Source organism: Hyla sarda, chromosome 4 (genome assembly GCF_029499605.1).
Source record: "Hyla sarda isolate aHylSar1 chromosome 4, aHylSar1.hap1, whole genome shotgun sequence".
In the NCBI taxonomy this organism is placed as follows: Eukaryota; Metazoa; Chordata; class Amphibia; order Anura; family Hylidae; genus Hyla; species Hyla sarda.
Window position 1 is genome coordinate 298648753 of NC_079192.1, and position 21946 is coordinate 298670698.

General features: G+C 46.6%; 1 protein-coding gene and 1 long non-coding RNA gene across 3 annotated transcripts in view; one reads left to right on the plus strand and one right to left on the minus strand.

Annotated features, from left to right (window-relative positions):
• Window positions 1-1909, minus strand: part of LOC130369415 (uncharacterized) — a 32069-nt gene extending 30160 nt beyond the window's left edge. Inside the window, exon 1 of the long non-coding RNA XR_008892746.1 lies at window positions 1845-1909. This is a non-coding gene — a long non-coding RNA (uncharacterized LOC130369415). The remainder of the gene's footprint in view (window positions 1-1844) is intronic.
• Window positions 1896-21229, plus strand: CDC23 (cell division cycle 23). Of its 2 annotated transcripts, none has more exons than XM_056574669.1 (16): window positions 1896-2052; window positions 4200-4272; window positions 12400-12537; window positions 12748-12790; window positions 14104-14209; window positions 14293-14425; window positions 14651-14828; window positions 14915-15012; window positions 15122-15203; window positions 15284-15437; window positions 16209-16328; window positions 17520-17595; window positions 17916-17977; window positions 20033-20111; window positions 20188-20307; window positions 20761-21229. In XM_056574669.1, the coding sequence occupies exons 1-16, from the start codon at window positions 1946-1948 to the stop codon at window positions 20935-20937; spliced, it is 1746 nt and encodes a 581-aa protein (XP_056430644.1). In that variant the 5' UTR covers window positions 1896-1945; the 3' UTR covers window positions 20938-21229. The 2 variants fall into 2 exon arrangements, with proteins under 2 accessions (XP_056430644.1, XP_056430645.1); XM_056574670.1 differs by having other exon boundaries at window positions 20191-20307.
• The last annotated feature ends 717 nt before the right edge of the window (window positions 21230-21946 follow it).

Consider the following 21946-nt stretch of genomic DNA (forward strand, 5'->3'; position numbering starts at 1 on the left):
CTGAGCGGTGTCGCAGCAGGGGGGACTGAGCGGTGTCGCAGCAGGGGGGACTGAGCGGTGTCGCAGCAGGGGGGACTGAGCGGTGTCGCAGCAGGGGGGACTGAGCGGTGTCGCAGCAGGGGGGACTGAGCGGTGTCGCAGCAGGGGGGACTGAGCGGTGTCGCAGCAGGGGGGACTGAGCGGTGTCGCAGCAGGGGGGACTGAGCGGTGTCGCAGCAGGGGGGACTGAGCGGTGTCGCAGCAGGGGGGACTGAGCGGTGTCGCAGCAGGGGGGACTGAGCGGTGTCGCAGCAGGGGGGACTGAGCGGTGTCGCAGCAGGGGGGACTGAGCGGTGTCGCAGCAGGGGGGACTGAGCGGTGTCGCAGCAGGGGGGACTGAGCGGTGTCGCAGCAGGGGGGACTGAGCGGTGTCGCAGCAGGGGGGACTGAGCGGTGTCGCAGCAGGGGGGACTGAGCGGTGTCGCAGCAGGGGGGACTGAGCGGTGTCGCAGCAGGGGGGACTGAGCGGTGTCGCAGCAGGGGGGACTGAGCGGTGTCGCAGCAGGGGGGACTGAGCGGTGTCGCAGCAGGGGGGACTGAGCGGTGTCGCAGCAGGGGGGACTGAGCGGTGTCGCAGCAGGGGGACTGAGCGGTGTCGCAGCAGGGGGGACTGAGCGGTGTCGCAGCAGGGGGGACTGAGCGGTGTCGCAGCAGGGGGGACTGAGCGGTGTCGCAGCAGGGGGGACTGAGCGGTGTCGCAGCAGGGGGGACTGAGCGGTGTCGCAGCAGGGGGGACTGAGCGGTGTCGCAGCAGGGGGGACTGAGCGGTGTCGCAGCAGGGGGGACTGAGCGGTGTCGCAGCAGGGGGGACTGAGCGGTGTCGCAGCAGGGGGGACTGAGCGGTGTCGCAGCAGGGGGGACTGAGCGGTGTCGCAGCAGGGGGGACTGAGCGGTGTCGCAGCAGGGGGGACTGAGCGGTGTCGCAGCAGGGGGGACTGAGCGGTTGTCGCAGCAGGGGGGACTGAGCGGTGTCGCAGCAGGGGGGACTGAGCGGTGTCGCAGCAGGGGGGACTGAGCGGTGTCGCAGCAGGGGGGACTGAGCGGTGTCGCAGCAGGGGGGACTGAGCGGTGTCGCAGCAGGGGGGACTGAGCGGTGTCGCAGCAGGGGGGACTGAGCGGTGTCGCAGCAGGGGGGACTGAGCGGTGTCGCAGCAGGGGGACTGAGCGGTGTCGCAGCAGGGGGGACTGAGCGGTGTCGCAGCAGGGGGACTGAGCGGTGTCGCAGCAGTGTGGACTGAGCGGTGTCGCAGCAGGGGGGACTGAGCGGTGTCGCAGCAGGGGGGACTGAGCGGTGTCGCAGCAGGGAGGACTGAGCGGTGTCGCAGCAGGGGGGACTGAGCGGTGTCGCAGCAGGGGGGACTGAGCGGTGTCGCAGCAGGGGGGACTGAGCGGTGTCGCAGCAGGGGGGACTGAGCGGTGTCGCAGCAGGGGGGACTGAGCGGTGTCGCAGCAGGGGGGACTGAGCGGTGTCGCAGCAGGGGGGACTGAGCGGTGTCGCAGCAGGGGGGACTGAGCGGTGTCGCAGCAGGGGGGACTGAGCGGTGTCCATTAGTTAAAAATACCTCCCAGTTCGGAAAACTCCATTAATGTCCAGTCTAAGCACAAGGTCTATATCTTATAGTTCCGGTAACAATTACACCAGAGCTGATAACACATACTTCCGACTATACTGCCCCACAGGCTACCAAGGCGCAGAGTGCACCACACACCCCGCCTACACCTCCTCCCGCTACTCGTAATTGGCGCTCACGCACTAACTCCGGTAATCACTAAATTCAACCAATCAAGATCCGCCTACTACTCACCCGCGCTGGCGTAACGACGTGAGTCTCTCTGACGTCTAATCAGTAAGCTTACTGTTGATTGGTCGGCGGTCTCCAGCTGCTGATGACGTCACGAGAGCGCGATGGCGGCGACAAGCGGTCTGTTTTCCGACCTACGGGAAATAAAGAAACAGCTGCTGAGCATAAGCTGGCTGTGCCGGGAGCGGGGTCTCATGCACAGCGTGAAATGGTGAGACCCTGCACAGCACGTTAGAATAGTGTCATTGCCCTGCGCAGGGCTCCCTACACACAGTCATTGGTTGATAGAATCTATGGACGTTGCTGCTCAGTCCTTAGCCCTGGAATCTGTTTATGTTATGCAGAGGAATGTAATCTATCGTTGTACACTGTGTACTGCCCCTTCAAGCAGGGATTGGCCAATGGGCCTCAGAATTATTTGATCATGTCTATAGCACAGTGTTTCCCAACCAGGATGCCTCCAGATGTTGCAAAACTACAACTCCCAGCATGCCTGGACAGCATTTGGCTGTCCAGGCATGCTGGGAGTTGTAGTTTTGCAACATCTGGAGGCACCCTGCTATAGCATCACACACAATGATGTGGATCTGATGTCTCTGCTGCTACAGTCACATGGGGGAATAGGGTTTTATCAGGATGCAGGATAGTCTGTTCTGATAGGACCCAGTCCCTGTCGCCGACATGCAGGAAATTACCACTTAGCCCATCAGCAACTGCAGTGGTGACCCACTTTAACCAGTTATTGACTGAGCAGGCATTTCCTGCATGTTGATGACATCAGGGGAAGCAGTGAGCAGCAGGGACTGGGCCCCGTCAAAACAGCAGTGACAAGGGATCGGACAGGCAACTATGCTTTATATTTAAAGCACCTGACTACTTTTACAATGTTGTTCCCTTCTGGGGGGGGGACTTTTTTAGGATCTATAGCTAAGCATTGTGTAAAGCGACCGCTTCTTTAAATAGGACCTTATGTAATGTTCTATCCTGACATGTTTCTTATAGTAGATCAGTGTTTCCCAACCAGGGTCCCTCCAGGTGTTGCAAAGCTACAATTCCCAGCATGCCCGGACAGCCTTTGGCTGTCCGGGCATGCTGGGAGTTGTAGTTTTGCAACATCTGGAGGCACCCTGGTTGGGAAACACTCTAGTAAATGCTTCTATTCCTTTTTAAGTCAACAATTATGGAGCATCTCAATTCTGCGTCGTGCTGTTCCTGTTATTCCTCCTTGAAGTTTATGCGTAGATTCTGATACTGTAGACTGGTAGACAGTGACCCCCCCCCCCCCGTCCTCAATCAGGTAACACTAACCTGTCAATTTATTCATAGTTTTCCAGGAGAAATAACAGTGGACTGCAGAGTTCTAAGGCTGCATTCACACCATGTTTTTGCACTACAGTTCCCATTTATGCCTTCAATGTGAAAACCATATGGAACCGTATTGTAATCCGTATACATTGACTCTCCATTGAAAACCGTGTGCCAAACGATTCATCCGGTTGCATCCTGTACGGTTTTGTCTGTTTTTTCCCGGTACCCAAAACTGTAGCCTACCACGGTTTTTGGTCTGGGTGAAAAACCATATTAAACCGTATACAATGGTCCCTCAACATACGATGGTAATTCGTTCCAAATGAACCATTCTTAGTTGAAACCATCGTATGTTGAGGGATCTGTGCAATGAAAAGTATAGGATGTTATACTCACCTGTCCCCGTCGCTCCGGACCAGTCACCGCTGCCCTGGATGTCTCCCTCCATCGCTGTTGCCGCGTCGTGGCGGGACGGCGTGCGCGGCGACGTTATGACGACAAAGGAGAGAGACTGAGATGCAGGGGATCCTAAAGAGAACAGTCCGGAACGTCGGAGGCTGGTGAGTGACCATTACCAGAGCACACGGGGCACCTTAAACGGCTATCCGGTGGCAGCTGAAGCAGTCTGCGCTGCCGGATAGGCGTTAATGCGATGGCCCCGACATACAAAAGCATCGTATGTTGAAGTTATCGTATGTCGAGGCCATCGTAGGTCGGGGGGGGGGGGGGGGGGGGGGCTGTCACTGTATGTTTTTATTTTTTTTAAGATGGGAGTCAATGGGAACTGTACAGAACTGTATGTGCGTACGGTTCCATCCAGTTTGTACCTTACAGTTTTTGACGTGCAGTTTTTTTTTTTCTTGGAATTTCAATCAAACAAGTGAAACTTTATTCATAATGGAGTGAAAAGTAAAAAATTTAGTTTTTTTTTTTCTTAAACGGATGCAACCAGACATCATTTTTCAAACCGTACACGGGTTTTAACCGTATATGGGTTAAAATTAGTACACACCTGCTTTTTGTCATTAACACTTTGTTTCCCCTGCACAGGGCATCTGAATTGGCTTTTTCTTTGGAGTCAATCCCTTTAAATGAGTTGCCGTCAACACCTGCACTTACAGAGGTAGGTTGAAAGGTCCTCAGCCCATTGACATAAGTAGATTTAGGCATTTATACATTGTAGTCATTTGAACCTACTTTTGAGTTTGACAGGATTGGCCACCCATCATTTATCCATGCGTGTCGGTCACCTACAATAGATGTTTTCATTGCGAACAGCCCATACTAGCCAATGTGAGGGCCAAAATGCACACGATCGCATACTAAAACCTTTGTCTATGATCACATTTATTTGGATATGTTCATCCATGGCTGGAACTAGTTTTTTTTTTTTAAATTCGTTTTATTAAACAGGAAATAAAGTTAACAAAACAGTAAAACCAAAACATATGGCTCCGCACAAGCCATGTTTACACACGACAAAATTCCCACGCAGGGGAGACAATGATATATATCGTGATAAAAGCATAGTACAGCGGTCAGGTGTTGTGTTAATAAACGTAAGAGTGCTCCGTGACATAGTAAAACCAATGTATCGTATATAGGAGATGGGGATCACTATGGGCACTATCCGCAAGCCACTGCCACTGTCAAAACAAAAAGAGATGTGGGGGGGGTTGGACGGGGGGAGTAAGGAGAACGAGAGAATCAGTTAACGTAGGATTAAACAAAACAAAAAGAAAAAAAAAGTATAAAGGGAAAAGGGGGAATCAGGGAGGGCCCAAGGGGGGAAGGGGAAAGCACTAAAAAGGCAAAATAGAACGAGAAGGGGAAGGAACAGAGGGGGGGATCAGAGGGAGGGTCCCCAAGTAGACAACAATCAACTATTGTCTCAGGGTGGAGTGCGAGGCAGCAGTGCGTCCCTAGATGTATAGTAGTCGCGGGCTGTAAACAGAGTAACAGTAGAAGCGCACCACACACCCCACACCTTATCAAACTTTGCTTCGCATTTCCTATGTTTATATACCAAGCGTTCAAATGGTAATACATTGTTTATCAATCTCTTCCACATAGACACATTAGGAGGTCTAGGATCCATCCACCTTAAAGCTATGGCCTTACGGGCCATGAACAGTGATTCTCTTAGCAAAACTCTAGTGAAATAAGGCCAGCTGTCTTCATCAATAATACCGAACAGACAAAACAGGGGTATACGGGGAACAGTTCTACCTAATAATAAGGAGAGAAAGGATGTGACCTCCCTCCAAAAATAACACACATAGGGGCAAGACCAAATAAGATGCCAAAAATCTGCCCTGGGAGAGCTACACCTGTGGCACTGGTCACTCTGTGTCCTACCCATTCGATGCAGTCTAATCGGTGTGAGATAGCAACTATGAATAATGTAGAGTTGGGTAATCTTATTATTCGCAGCGGGGGACACCAGGGTGTGAGACGATTGGACCTCCCTCCACTGTTCCTCAGTCAAACCAGGGATATGGGATCTCCAATATGCTTCCGCAGGGAGAGGTGCCCGAGCATGCTTAATTTCAATAATATGAGCATAAAGAACAGAAACCAACCCCCCAGGACCTTGAGACCTGATAACTCCTATCAGTGGGTAATCAGAGATTTTAGTGGTGGACGGGGGGAATTGAGTCAATAAGGCATGGCGCAACTGCAGGTATTTATAAAAAGCCGTTCTAGGTAGGTCGAATTTCCCCTGTAACTGGGTGAAGGAAGAAAGAATATTATCCGAGTACAGGTGAGACAATTCTCTAATGCCATGGGATTTCCAAAAGGTCGGGTCTAAGTCAGCTGTCAAGTGCGTCAGATATGGGGCATCCCAAAGCGGAAGGTCAGTCGCTACGTCCGTAAAGTCATGAAGCTTCTTGACCGTCGTCCACACCTGGGAGGCCAGGCGATGTAAAGGTAAGAGTCTACCGCTCCCAGAGGAAGGCCTGTCCAACCAGGCCCTTAAATGGGTCTGATGAACATAATGAGCAAGGTGATGTTCCGAGTTGGGTAGTGGCTCCGCCCTGACCCATGAGCGAAGCAGCCTCAATTGTCCAGCTAAGTAGTACGCCTGGAAGTCCGGGAGGGCATAACCCGCCCGGGCCTTCATGCGTTGCAAGGTTACCAACTTCAATTTAGACCGGGAATTGCCCCAGATAAAAGAAAGTAAAAGCGAGTGAAGGGACTTAAAGAAAGACGTGGGTACCGGAGTAGCAGCATGTTCCAGAATGTAGAGACATTTAGGCAAAATGATCATTTTGATCAAGTTTATTCGACCTGGGACGGACAGAGGCAAAGTACCCCAGATCTTAAATTTGTCTTTAATCAAGGAGAGGAGTGGGAGGGCGTTTAATGCAAAGTCATTAGACATATCTCTATGGACCAGAATACCCAGATACTTAAACTGTTCGACCACCTGGAGGCCCGCAAAAATAGCGGGCCATCCAGTAGGCCGAAGAGGAAGGAAAAAGGACTTGGACCAGTTAATAATAAGACCAGAGTACACACCAAATCTATCTATCATAGATATGACTAGGGGGAGTGAGGACCGCGGGTTACTCAAGAACAAGACCATGTCATCAGCATATAAACCAATTCGGTCCTCCCTACCACCATACACTATACCGGAAACATCCCGGTCCTGTCTAATTTGGATAGCCAAGGGCTCCGCCGCAATAGCATACAACAGAGGCGATAGCGGGCATCCCTGTCTGGTACCCCTCCCAAGACTAAAAAGGGTAGAGCAAATCCCATTAACACATACTTGCGCCCTGGGATTCGTGTAGAGAATACGTATCCAGCAAATGAATTTAGCTCCAAAGCCAAACCTCTGTAGTACTGCCAGGAGATAAGGCCATTCAACTGAGTCAAAGGCCTTGGCCGCGTCAAGCGAGGCCAAAGCCCAATCCTGTTCCAATGCGGACCCCAGTTGCACCGCCGTTTGGACCCTCCTTATATTATCAGTAGTGGATCTGCCCGGTATAAAGCCGGACTGGTCTTCATGAATAATGGTCCGTATACATTTATTCAGGCGCAATGCTAATATCTTTGTGAGTATTTTGTAGTCGATATTCAGCAACGATATTGGTCTGTACGACCCACAATCCAAGGGGTCCTTATCGGGTTTAAGGAGAACCACTATGGTAGCCTCACATAGAGAAGCCGGCAAGGACCCAGACACGAATGCGTTGCTATACATAGACTGCAAACTGCTGGCCACCTGAGGAAGATACTTGATATAGACCTCCAAAGGAAGCCCATCAGGACCCGCGGCTTTGCCCCCAGTCATCCCAGTCACAGCCTCCTCGATGTCGTCAGTCGTAATGTCCCTGTCCAAGTCCTCCCTATCCACAACCGAAAGTCTGGGAAATGTAATCCTCGCCAGGTAGTCCAACAGGTCAGAAGTCGAGTACGTCACTCTAGATCTGTATAGGTCAATGTAAAAGTCAGCAAATCTATCAGCAATACTGGTAGAGTCCAGTAGAACTGTCCCAGCAGAGGATGAAATGCGGAGAATAGGGGGAGCGGCCTTATCCTGTCTCACCAGTTGGGCTAAGAGCTTGCCGGATTGGTTGCCATGCTCGAAGAAGAATTGTTTAGAGAAAAACAACTTACGGTTCATTTTCTCATTTAGGTGTTGTAAATATGTCCTACCCATGGCAAGCCAAGCTTCCCTATGAGCGTCCGTAGGATCCTCCGTGTACCTGGCCTCCAATCCAGCACACCGCTCCGCCAGTTCCTCCTCTCTAACTGAGGTTTCCCTCTTCAGATAAGAGATGGATGATCTAAGACAACCTCTCAAGTATGCTTTCAGAGTTTCCCACAGTATACCAGGGTCCGTCTCACAGTCCTGCGTCCCTAGAAACACCTGCAGTTGGTCAGGGATCCTGTCCACCGGATCTAAAAGCTGCAGCCAGAAGGGATGCACCTTCCATCTTCTATGAACAGAAACAGAAGGGACATTAATTGAAAGTAACAGAGGTGAATGGTCAGAGATAGCTCTGGTATAGTAGTAAATCTCGGACACCACCCCCGCCAAAGCGGGAGACCCATAAGCGTGATCTATACGGGACAGAGAGTTGTGCCCTAAGTTATAACAGGAATATACTCTTACACTTGGGTGTCTGACCCTAAATAAATCAACCCAACCCACCTCGAGCATGAGGGCTGCGAAGGGACTAGGGCCCCCGGAAGGGTTACCCAGTCTCCCCACTTGTCGGTCCATAGACATATTTGGAATCATATTGAAGTCCCCCATACACAGACATTTAACACCCGGGTACGCTGCTGCAAAGGATATTGCTATGTGGAACACCTCTAGCGTTGCTGGCGGGGGATTATAAATACCAATCAGGATTAAGGGGTCATTATTCACATAGGCATGAACCAATATAAAACGACCAAAGGGGTCGATCTTGACAGTAACGGGCTCCCATCTAAGGGATCTATGTATCAGCAAGGAGACACCCCGTGAGAAGGACGTGTGGCAGGAATGAGCTCGCCATTGCACCCACGGCCTCCCCAGGAGGTGACACCTGGATGGGACGAGATGCGTCTCTTGTAGACACACTATCTGTGGTTGAAATTTCCGTATATGAGAAAAGACTAGTACCCTCTTTTTAGGGGACCCCAATCCCCTAACATTCCAGGACATCACTCTATAGGTAGCCATCATTAAAACAAACAAAAAAGAGCATTAAACAGAAAATCAAAAAATCCCCCCCCCCACCTCCCCTCCCTCCCCGAGGCCACCCCCCACCCCCCCCCGGAAGCAACACATACCATACAGTCCCCAGCAAAGAATCATAAGTGAGGGCCAAAACCATTAACCAATTGAAAACCCAAAAATTGAGATACCGTAGCATCCCACAAAAACACATAGTCAAAAATCCAAGTCCAGTACTCAACCAGCTATAACAAGCTCACCATAGTCTGTAGATGTAATATAGGTGACTTCTATATACGGGGGTGAACCCGGGATGTTATTAATAAAGCGGAGACCCCCTCCCACCACCGGGAATGGCTTTAACTATCACCCTTTAGGGCCAGGGTACTGTGCGACAGGGAGCAAACATGAAAGAAGAAAAAAAAAAGGGGGGAATCAGGACTAGCAGGATCACTCATGCCACCATGCGGGGGGAAGCTCCTCTCCTTCTGCGCAGCCATTCCAACACCTCCGCTGGATCAGTGAAGAAAACCGCTCGATCTCCATCTTGTACCCGCAGGCGGGCAGGATATGCCATTGAGTACGAAATTTGCAATTCTCGGAGACGCGCTTTCAAAGTAGCAAAGGTCGCCCTCTTTTTCTGTAAATCAGCAGAAAAGTCTGGGAAAAAGGATACTTTCACATTATCATAGGTGATGTCCCCTAATTGTCGAGCCTGACGTAGTAATAAATCACGGTCGTTACAGTTCAGGATACGGGCCAAGAACGGCCTAGGAGGGGCCCCAGGTGGTGGAGCCCGGGCCGGGACCCTGTGGGCCCTCTCAACTGTAAACGCCACGGAGAATGGGGCATTGGGGAACAACTCACGGAACCACCGCTCAGCAAACATGGCCGGCGCCTGACCTTCAGCCCGCTCAGGTAGTCCAATGATGCGAACATTATTCCTTCGCAGTCTGTTCTCCAGGTCATCCTGTTTCTGTTTACACATAGACAGCTGCGATTCCAACGTGGAGATAGTATTCGGCATCGGCGATACCGTATCCTCCAGAGTAGAGACACGGTCCTCGACCTGCACCAACCGCCCTCGTACATTCTGCAGGTCCTGACGCAGCAGGCCCACGTCCACCTTCACCTCCTCCAGCTTCCCTGTGAGCGTCGTCTGGCAGGACGAGATCGCTTGGAGTAGCTGTTCGGTCACCTGCTTCAAGGTGAGATCCGAGCCGGAGTCTCCGGGGCTTCCGGACTCAGGGGAATCATCCTCCACGTCCTCCGGCTCCGGGGCCGAGTAGGCCGCGCTGCCGGCGCCATCTTTGATAGGGCCCCGTACAAACTCCTGCAGCTTTTCCACTGCAGATTTATCTTTGTTCCGGTTCTGGTCGGCCTTATTAGTGCGCCCCATGGTTCCGGTGCGTCCCGGTGGTGTCTCGGGAGTCAGGATACTAAACAGGAGGAAGATATCCCAGGTTCTGTGCGGGAGCTACCGCTACATGCGACCGCTCAGACCGCTGCACAAGCCACGCCCTCCGGCTGGAACTAGTTTATGCACTTATTTAGCCTTTTTTATGCTGGGAGGTAATGCAGTGCTGCTTTGCTGAGCTACACACTCTCTCTCCATAAATCAGGTTGTACTAGGCAATCATGTTAAATGGTAATGGCTTATTGTAGACAACCCATTTAATATGAGAGAGCTGTGCCACACACCAGCTTGCAGGACCCTTGGCTAGCAACTTTTTTGGGTATGAAAAGATGCAACCGGCTTTATACACTGCTCAAAAAAATAAAGGGAACATTTAAACAACACAATGTAACTCCAAGTCAATCACACTTCTGTGAAATCACACTGTCCACTCAGGAAGCAACACTCATTGACAATCAATTTCACATGCTGTTGTGCAAATGGAACAGACAACAGGGGGAAATTATAGTCAATAAGCAAGACACCCCCAATAGAGGAGTGGTTCTGCAGGTGATGACCACAGACCACTTCTCAGTTCCTATGCTTCCTGGCTGATGTTTTGGTCACTTTTGAATGCTTTCACTCTAGTGGTAGCATGAGACAGTCTACAACCCACACAAGTGGCTCAGGTAGTGCAGCTCATCCAGGATGGCACATCAATGCTAGCTGTGTCTGTCCAGAGCATGGAGGCGCTACCAGGAGGCAGGCCAGTACATAAGGAGACATGAAGGAGGCTGTAGGAGGGCAACAACCCAGCAGCAGGACCGCTACCTCTGCCTTTGTGCAAGGAGGAGCAGTGCTAGAGCCCTGCAAAATGATCTCCAGCAGGCCACAAATGTGCATGTGTCCACTCAAACAGTCAGAAACAGACTCCATGAGGGTGGTATGAGGGCCCGACATCCACAGGTGGGGGTTGTGCTTACAGCCCAACTCTGTGCAGGACGTTTGGCATTTGCCAGAGAACACCAAGATTGGCAAATTCGCCACTGGTTCCCTGTGCTTTTCACAGATGAAAGCAGGTTTACACTGAGCACATGTGACAGAGTCTGGAGACGCCGTGGAGAACGTTCTGCTGCCTGCAAAATCCTCCAGCATGACCGCTTTGGCGGTGGGTCAGTAATGTTGTGGCATTTCTTTGGGTGGTAGGGGGGGGCCCACAGCCCTCCATGTGCTTGCCAGAGGTAGCCTGACTGCCATTAGGTACCGAGATGAGATCCCCTGACCCCTTGTGAGACCATATGTTGGTGCGGTTGGCCCTGGGTTCCTCCTAATGCAAGATAATGGGTAAGTATGGGGAGTGAAATAAAACTTAACTTTTAATACTTACTCAATAATAAAGCACACAATAAGAGTGAGTGTTCATTAGATAATGGCATGTAGTGCATCACCATCCAGTATGACGCAGTACAGATATCAACAGACTGTTAAAATTCCTCATCAATACCTTTGAGAGAGAGTCACTATCCCAAAATAAATGGTCTCCAGTAACTTTCACGACGCGTTTCAGACATCGGTAAGTTGACCTTCTCAGGAGCTTAGAGGGAGACAGTCATCTAGAAAGGATAAATACACTTATTGCATATGCTAGTTTTGCATTGTGCAACTAATGGAGTCACTGATACTGTAGCGGCTCCTAATGAGTGATACTTGTGCTCAGTGGAACATCCATCGCACACATATAAGGCACAAGCAGAGTAAGCAGGAATAGCCTATGGCCTAATGGGATGCCCTATTAGGCTTATTTGCGTCCGTGCTCCCACATGTGCTTACCCGCTGTGGCGGGGAGCCATGCAGTCTTGCCTTGCCGTCATTGTCGCACCTTTTCTGTAGTAGAATATGACGTTTTCTCCCAAGAAAGACTGAGTACCAAGGGCAGTGCTGTGGGACTTCTTGTCTGGGGATAGTGCGACAAAATCACCACAAACAGCTCAACTAACAAAATAAAAGTACATAAATATGTGTTTTAGTTTTAATAACTATATCGAATAGTAATTTTTTTTTCTTTGCTATTAATACATCTTTAATGCTAGTTCTCCAGGACATAATGTAATTTTGGGAGAATTGATATTTTATATTTATTATTATTGTACATTATTTTTTTTATTTTACTTCAGGAGGATGCCCAAGATCTGGATGCATATACACTGGCCAAGTCTTACTTTGACCTTAAAGAATATGACAGAGCTGCATATTTCCTTCGAGGGTGTAAAAGCCAGAAAGCCTACTTTTTGTATATGTACTCCAGGTATTTGGTAAGAGAGTAGTTCATATGTGTTTTGTTTAAACCATTCTCTGCTTAAAATGTTCATGTTTGGCCTTAAACATTTTTTTTATTTTATTTATTAGCCTACTTTGTTTTACTAGCCTACATTTGTGTAGGTAGCTGGTATAATAGCATGGTGTATGTAAAGTAGTATGAAATGTTCTTTGTATCATTTTAAGTGACTCATTTTGCTTTTTAGTCTGGAGAAAAGAGAAAAGATGATGAGACTGTAGATAGCTTGGGTAAGTACAGTTTTTAAAGCGATATGGTCCATCAGGGAAACAGTTTAAATAAAAATGAATAATTGGCCATAATCAGACATTTTGAGGAAGATTTATCATAACCTGTGCAAAGGAAAAGTTGCCTTTAGCAACCAATCATCGCTTATTTTATTTTGCAGAGGCCTTTTTAAAAATGAAAGAAGCGATCTGATTGGTTGCTATTGGCAACTGGGCAACTTTTCCTCTGGACAGGTTTTGATAAATCTCCCCCTTTGTATCCTATGTGTATGGACAGATTAGCGTCAGAAATTTCTGCAACTAAAAAAAAAAGTCAAGTCCATACATCTGAATTTAGTTATTCCTGCAGAATCTGCAAGCACCAGTCAAGTGAGTGGGACAGTTGCAGAAATTTGCAATAAATATGCCATGTGTGAATCAACCCTTATCAAGACCAGTTAAAACATGGCTGGCGTTCCTAAGGTGTATTGTCACTTTTTGATTATTAGAAATTGAAAGCAGGGATTTCTTTCTGTAAAGACAAGACTATTAAAGGGGTACTCCGGTGCTTACACATCTTATCCCCTATGCAAAGGATAGGGGATAAGATGCCTGATCGCGGGAGTCCCGCCGCTGGGGACCCCCGTGATCATGCACGCGGCACCCCGTTTGTAATCAGTCCCCGGAGTGTGTTCGCTCCGGATCTGATTACCGGTGACCGCAGGGCCGGCAGCGTGTGACGTCACGCCTCCGCCCCCGTGTGACGTCACGCTCCGCCCCTCAATGCAAGCCTACGGGAGGTGGCGGGGGCCACCACATCCCCCCTCTATAGTTCTATGGGAGAGCTGAAGATTGCCGAACGGCTCTCCCATAGAGCTATATGGAGGGGGGCGTGGCAGCCCCCCTTCGGGCAGGAGAGTTGGGGCTCTAAACAGGAGATCACTATCCTTCGTATAGGGGATACGTTTTTTACCTAAATAAAGTCATTCTTATTAGTCATCAGAATTCAATGGAGAAAAATAAAGCTGTATTTTACCATTTTGTGAGCTGAAAAGAGAAGCCATTTTCTGTTTAAAGAAAGAGGCAAAATGTATGTGAACATAGCCTCACTGTGCATTCCCCTATTTCCTTAGCAGCGTAGTACTTTGACCATGTCATACAGAGTTGCATTGAGTCCATGTAGTTGCTGCACTTTGACAGCGTCTCTGACTTATAGAGGGGGGGGGGGGGGGTCCTCTCTGACTGACCTATGAGGCTGGGACATATCTTTTAAGTAATAGTTTAATTTACAGTTTTTGTTACACAGTGGTCAATGAGAAATATTTCTGTGTATCTAGGTCCACTTGAAAAAGGACAGGTAAAGAATGAGGCCCTGCGTGAACTGCGTGTGGAGCTCAGTAAGAAGCATAAGGCAAGAGAGCTGGATGGATTTGGCCTTTACCTGTGAGTTTTTTAAATGTTACTCTTTGTTGATTTCTTTTTTTGTTTTATGTGTTTTTTTTTTATACTTATTTTCTCTTTTGAAGGTATGGTGTGGTTCTGCGAAAATTGGATCTCGTGAAAGAGGCTTTGGATGTTTTTGTGGAGGCAACACATGTCTTGCCCTTGCATTGGGGAACGTGGTTGGAACTATGCAACTTAATTACAGACAAGGAAATGGTGAGATGTAGCTTGTCAATGGACTATACCAGCTGTAAAGGTTTAACAACTATATAGAGATGAGTAGAATGTTACAAGATATCTGTATATTGAGAGAGTGTATGAGATACTCACCTCAGCACAGCTGCATTTTTAATGGATTATAGAGGGTTCTTTATTTTCATCCTGGATCGTGTAGTGTGAGCTGCCTCAGTAGACTTTACACCATGAATTTTATTGTTGCAGTTAAAGTTCTTGTCCCTGCCAGACTGCTGGATCAAGGAGTTCTTCCTGGCACATATATACACAGAGCAGCAGTTGATTGAAGAAGCTTTACAAAAATATCAGAGTCTCATCGATGCCGGATTCTCCAAAAGTACCTACATAATTTCACAGATTGCGGTAGCATATCATAACATTAGAGGTAAGTTTGCAGAATTCTGTACAGTACGTTCTTCTTTTTTTAGTATTTGTGTATCTCACAACTTAAAACCTATTTGCTTTTGACAGATATTGATAAAGCTCTTTCTATTTTCAATGAGTTACGGAAACAAGACCCTTATAGAATAGAAAACATGGACACTTTTTCTAACCTGCTGTATGTCAGGGTAAGGAACAACATTTTTTGCCTTTAATATGTCTTTTTTGCCTTTAATCAGTTTATGCAGGGCTTCTCAAATGCATTATATCATTTGTTATATCATTCTATGTTCCAAGGGTCTAAAACCAGAACTGAGTTACTTGGCACATAACCTCTGTGATATTGACAAGTATCGTGTGGAAACCTGCTGTGTGATTGGTAAGTGAGCAGTCCTCACTTCTGGGCAATGATATCAGCTGGCTTTGTGTTTTCCTGAAAGTATTGTCTGTTTCTTGTAGGAAATTATTACAGCTTGCGCTCCCAGCATGAGAAGGCAGCTCTGTATTTTCAGAGAGCCCTAAAACTGAACCCCAGATATCTTGGTGCATGGACCCTTATGGGTCATGAGTATATGGAAATGAAGAACACCTCTGCGGCCATACAAGCATACAGGTATGTCAGTAGTATGTAGACAGTACCAATCTGGCACACCCACCGTGTCCATGCAATACAGGGATGGCCATTCATTTGAATAGCTGGCATGTAAAGCCATGTTCCATCAGCAGTGGCCACAGAGTCTATTATAGCTGGCTTTTGCTGCCTATAACAGGTATTAGCTAGGGATAATAAACACAGGACCTACAATGATCTGTATGTTTCTGCACCAGTTACACTTTAAAAAGGACTTGTCTTTGTCGGACACCCTTTTTAAGAGCCAATCCATTTGTTGAAATACTTCAAATTGGTCTAGAGGTGATTGCTCAATTGATAGACTAAAACCAACAAAACCCCTTTCCAAGAAGGTCTACAATGTCTGTGTTGATACAGTGTTTCATAATAATGATATTTATGGAAATGTGCTCTTTTTAGTACATAAATGACAATGAAAAAAAAGAAATCACGTAAAAATGTCCCCTGACAAACTAACCTGGCTGTATGAGATATGTTTTAGCGGTGGCTATGCTTCTTCCGTGTAAACGTTGTGAAGCTAGCTGTGAAATTGCCTACTTTGAGAACTGGTTTTAATAGATTCACCTCATGCTTTGATACTTTCTTGTAACAAATATCATTGCTTATGCTTATGTGTAGAATTCTTCTTCGTAATGTGGGTCAGTCTGATCACCAGGGCTCAGGAAGAGCATATTTGCTAATATGTCTAGATTCAGTTCTATGGTGTTCTATATGTGTTTCTGTCAAAGGTACATAAAGTAGTTTTTCCTACAGGCATGCGATTGAGGTCAATAAGAGAGATTATCGAGCATGGTATGGATTGGGACAGACCTACGAGATCCTAAAAATGCCGTTCTACTGCTTGTATTATTATAGACGGGCCCACCAGCTACGGTAATGTATGTTCAGTCTATGTGGTATGTTTCTGTATAGATGCGTTTTTATACAATAAGGTCATACTCCATTTGATGTGTACAGATAGTGTGTGCACATTAATAATGAATTTACTTCTGCAAATCATACAGTTATATAATTTTAGGCTGCGTTCACACCACGTTTCCGAGATCCGGCTGGGAAATTTCAAAGCCGGCCTTTGCTGTATCCCAGAGGGATCTCGGAAACGTGGTGTGAATGCAGCCTTACATGGTATAGGGGCATTCTGGGTAACTCAGAACCTAGATCAACTAGGCAAAGTTCAGATTGGCTACAAAGAGTGCCTAATTTCGGAAGGATTCAACCCATCCATGCATGACAGACAGCCTGCTTCCACCAATCGACAATATGTAATGTTTCATTTCCCCTGTTGAAGGACTAAAATCCATGGTATGCTGTGGTTTTCAGTCCGGCCACAAAACCGGATACGGGGCAAAAATAAGCCGACCTGAGTCACTATCTGACTCCAGTTGGCGCATTTAAATGAATGAGGTCGTCGCCGGTCCGGCTGGGATACTGCATAGGCCAGTTTTGAAATTTCCCAGATAGATCTCAGAAATGTGGTGTGAATGCAGCCTTACAAAATCAATTTCTGAACCAGACATCCCTTTAATTCAGGTTAGTGGTTTGTTTTTTCAAACGCCACAATGGCCGGCATTTATCATTGTGGGTATAAGTGAAGTATATTTGTACACCTTTTTTTTTTGTGTGCTGTAATGTGTAGAAGCACCAAATGTATTAAATGGTCACAGAGCAGTTGATAAATTTTGTGCAGGTCACATTTTCTGAAATTTCTCTCTTCACATACACCAAAAAGCTAAGCTAAGTCTGGGCTGGTGTCGTTTTAGAGACTTTTCAGAGGCTTTGTGCCTTTTCACAAAAAGGCGCAGTTCATAAAACCCTTCCATATCATGTGGATTACGACTCAAAATCAGCAGAAATGTGTAAACCAAAAGACGCAAAAAAGGAGCAAATAAACCCTTCTTGAACCTTTTTTGCGCCTTTTCTAGACACACAAAAACCAGTCTAAAGACAATGATAAGTGTCGGCCTATGTCTTTTCTTGTCTGGCTGTGGGCATTTGCCACAAAACAGTTACAACGTTGTGTTGCCAAGTAAAATACCTGTTCTTAAAACTTTCATCTCTTTTCAGACCGAATGACTCCCGCATGCTTGTCGCCTTAGGTGAATGTTATGAAAAGCTCAACCAACTTGTGGAGGCCAAAAAAGTATGTCTTATGGTTTCCCTAAAGTAAATCTGTCTTTCAAATGACTTATCAGGATAAGCTGTTATGCGTTCACGAGGAGTAGCACCATTTCTAGCCATTATGACTTGAATATGGCATTTTCCACAGTTATAGAGATTCCTTCTTTTATTTCACAGAAGCCCTTTGTAAAGTGAAAGCAGGGACTAAATTAGATGCTGCACCTGTTGTGATACCTGTTGTGATACCTCTGGATATGTATACATAGTTTCCAATGTTATGTCACTATAATGTGAACTATTAAAAAATGTGAGTACATTTTTTGCTTTGGTCTTCCATGACAGTGCTACTGGAGAGCTTATGCTGTTGGTGACGTGGAAAAAATGGCTTTAGTGAAACTGGCAAAGTAAGTCTTACATCTCAGATTTATTTATTATTTTTGTTATCTAATATTGAATTGTGTGTGGCATCATAATTTAGGGAATGAACAAAAGATGGTCACTCACTCGATGACTGATACAGCACATTGTTTGCCTACTTATGTGGTTGTTATAAGGGTTAGTTATTTGACATTTTTGCATTTCCGCAATTTTTCTCTGCCTTCTAAGCTCCATTACTTTCTCCATCGGGGGGGGGGGGGGGACTGTTGCACTTGTATTGTATGCCCTTGCTCTCTGGCACTTAAAGGGGTACTCTGCTGTTCAGCGTTTGGAACAAACTGCTCCGAACAATGGAGCCAGTGTCGGGAGCTCGTGATGTCATAGCCCCGCCCCTCATGATGTCACGTCCTCTCCCATAGACTTGCATTGAGGGGGGTGGGGTGTGTTGTCATGAGGGGGTGGGGCTATTACATCACGAGCTCCCAACACCGGCTCCAGCGTTCGGAACAGTTTGTTCCAAACGCTGATCAGCGTAGTACCCTTTTAACGACAAAGGGCGTATATGTACACCCTGTTCAAGATGTATTTGCAGCTCCACATGAACAATTCAGCAATCATTCTTGTGGTCCCGTAATAACAATAATAGTCATGTAAAGACTGCTTTTAGCAAGTACCCATCCATTAGATCAGTGCTCTTATTAGGTGCTCTGCCCATCCAAAAATACTTTTATTAGGGTTATGTTTCTACATACATAATATGCTAAGGAAATTCCGCTGCAGACAACCCACAAGCAGATTAGCTGCAGACTCAGTAATTAAAATGAATGGGTAGCAACACAATCGGCTAGAGAAAATTCTGCAGCAGAAAATCCACAAGCAGAATTCCCCCATCGGATTATGTATGTGTGAGAGTAACCCTAATAAGAGCGCTGCCTAATATGAGCACTAATCTTATAGATGGCCACTTGTTAAAAGCAGTTTTTAGATGCTTTAACCTGCAGCGGATTATGTACATATGAACATACCCTCATGCAATGTCTGGTAATAAGATTGCAATACTGAGTGTGAATATCACCAGAGAAAGCTCTGTACAGATGTTGACCTAAATAAGAATTCTGAAAGATTTCAACTCTGAAGCCATCACAATTGTGACAGGAGTCTAACTCTGTAATACAGTCTGTAGCTTAGGGGCAGTAAAAGATAAAGTAATGTAGTATGTTTACAATGGTATTTGGCTGTTTATAGAGATACCTGTTATTGTGAGAAAAAAAAATGTTTGTGCATAGTCTTACATAATTTACTAAATCCCAGTAGTTCTAGAGGACCTGTGGCCAACCCCCATAACATTTTAGATTTAATGTCAATTTAAATTGCTTAGAGTACCTTGGTCACACACCTTTTTATGGTTTCTTGATACGCCCTCCTGTTCCTGACATATGAGGGTTTGTAGTTTGTCTGAAAATTCAGGGAATCAGTCCTATAGGTGTGAACTTAAAGGGGTATTTCGGGCAAAAACAAAGATGTCTGATCACGGGGGGCCCGCTGCTGAGAACCCCCCCCCCGCGATCTCCCTGCAGCACCAGCATTCTATGCGGGTGCTGAATCTCCAGTTTCGGAAACCTATGGGTTTCCAGGACTGGGGACGTCACGCCACGCCCCTCCATTCATGTCTATGGGAGGGGGGCGTGACAGCCGTCACGCCCCCTCCCATAGACATGAATGGAGGGGGCTGTAAAAAGTTGGATTAGGGCACCCTTAAACTATTTAATGATATTGCAATCTCATTTTTTTGGGTTGGCCAAAAACTGTCCTATTTGCCTATAGCAACCAACCACAGCTCAGCTTTTATTTTACCACAGCAGTTTGAGAACTGAAAGCTGAGTTGTGATTGGTTGCAATAGGCATATCGGACAATTTCTTTTTCTCTCAGACAGATTGGGTCAATGATTCTTGTAGCCTTTTTATTAATAAATAAGATTTTTTTCTGTGCCATTTCTTTCAAAACATTCAATGCTAAGACCTATTCATGTGTCTAGTGTCAGCTACTCGCTACTTAGGTCTCTTACTGTTTTCTCTTTAAGACTCCATGAACAACTGAATGAGTCTGAACAGGCTGCACAGTGCTACATTAAATATATACAGGATATATACTCTTGTGGAGTAAGTATTGAGTTAATGTCTGTCTTTAGCCATCTTGTGTGGACCATCACACAGCAGTTAACATTGTCTCTTCCAGGAGATAGTAGAGCATCAAGAACTGAGCACTGCATTTCGGTACCTGGCTCAGTATTACTTCAAGTGTAAGCTGTGGGACGAGGCCTCGGCATGTGCCCAGAAATGCTTTAACTTTAATGATGTAAGTATTTCATTTTTTGGGGGTCAGTCTTTATAAATCAGTTTCTTTATACATGACTGGAGGGGTATCACTGCTGCTAGTGTTCTGTAGGGACACACAAGATTCTTTGTGTTTCCACAAGATAGCTGTCAGTAAACGTAACAAATGCATCTTTTATGTAAAGCTGCTGAATGTTATTCATCGATAGCTTATGTTTTTATGTGAAATAGACTGTATTTTTGTATGACCCCACTTCTATAAAGCAGTTGATGAGCTGCAGCATACTCTGCAGTTTTCAACATGGTTTTCTTCTCGCCTTCATCAGGGTGAGAATCTTGTTTTTATTATACTCAGCCTGAAATCCTCTACTTTCCTTCAACTGTCATAGTTACAAGATACAAATTCTGTCTGCTTGGGAAAGTTTAATCATATCTGTCACTGCTGTGATGTTTACCAGTTGCTTTACTGTTGCAGACAAGAGAAGAAGGCAAAGCACTTTTGCGCCAGATTTTGCAGCTACGTAACCAGAATGAAAGCCCTTCTGCCGAACTGCCAACCAGTGCTCCATTTTTATTCCCTCAATCTGTTTCCGCCAGCAACACCCCTACAAGAAGAGTATCTCCTTTAAACCTTTCCTCAGTGACGCCATAGTCGCATCCTCCAGGAGGATCGTTGGTGCTATGCCTGCAGTGAAAAAACACAAGTGCAATAACTGCGGAGAGATGTTGCTTCCATTGAAGCTCACAGGATTTCCATTAAGAGCTTGTCTGTTGGGAAAACAACTCATGCTGCCAAACTGAAGCTGGACTGGTCAGGTTTGTGCTGGCACAGACAGAGCTGAAGAGAGGCAGGTTTCTTAATTTGAGATTATCTGCATTGAATTTGTCAATAAACTTTTTATACCGTGATTTGAATGCTTCTATAAAGATACTCTACAGCCACAGAGTGTGTATGTGTGTATGTGTGTGTGTGTGTGTTTTACATCATATTGATGGCTGGGTGCAAATGCATTATATCTTCCAAAGAGATGGCCCCAGCATTCACTGAGGTAAGAAGGCAAGTCAGCAGAGTGTGATGCTGTAGGCTATGTGTGTTTTTTTTATTTTTTTTTATTTTTTTTTAACATGCACCACCTACCTAAAAATTGTTGCAGATCAAGCAAACTAGGGCTGCAACGATTAATCAATAATATCAATGAAAATAGCTGTCAATTATTTCGATTTTCGATAAATCGACCATTCCATTAGTTGTGCACCAACCTGTAGATTTGCCCAATCCAGCAGAGGCCTCTGTGGGTGATTTCCGTAGCAGGCTTCAACTTGGCGCCAAAAGCAGGCCACAAACCCTTGATGCCCCAGCTGGATCGGGCACATTTACAGGTGAAGCAGGGTGCTGCTGCAGTACTGAAGGAAGCCAGAGGAGCAGGCTCCGCACACAGACCCTACACCATAGGAAAGGCTACAGGAATCAAGCACCTGTCCCTCTTCAGTGTCCTCATGCCGGCTGTCACCTGGAACATGAGGACTGAAAAACAACAGAGCTGGGATGGGATGATGGACACTCTGGGACTGTTGCACCACACTCACATTAGGGGTACATAATACATAGGCTTCTATGCATACACCTTACTGGATTAAATCAAAACCTGTCCAGGGGGAAG

Coding starts and splice junctions, on each gene's coding strand:
- CDC23 (XM_056574669.1), top strand. CDS start 1,946: ATGGCGGCGACAAGCGGTCTGTTTTCCGACCTACGGGAAATAAAGAAA. Junction 14,426..14,650: donor TAATTACAGACAAGGAAATG/GTGAGATGTAGC, acceptor TTATTGTTGCAG/TTAAAGTTCTTGTCCCTGCC. Junction 15,204..15,283: donor GGAAACCTGCTGTGTGATTG/GTAAGTGAGCAG, acceptor TGTTTCTTGTAG/GAAATTATTACAGCTTGCGC.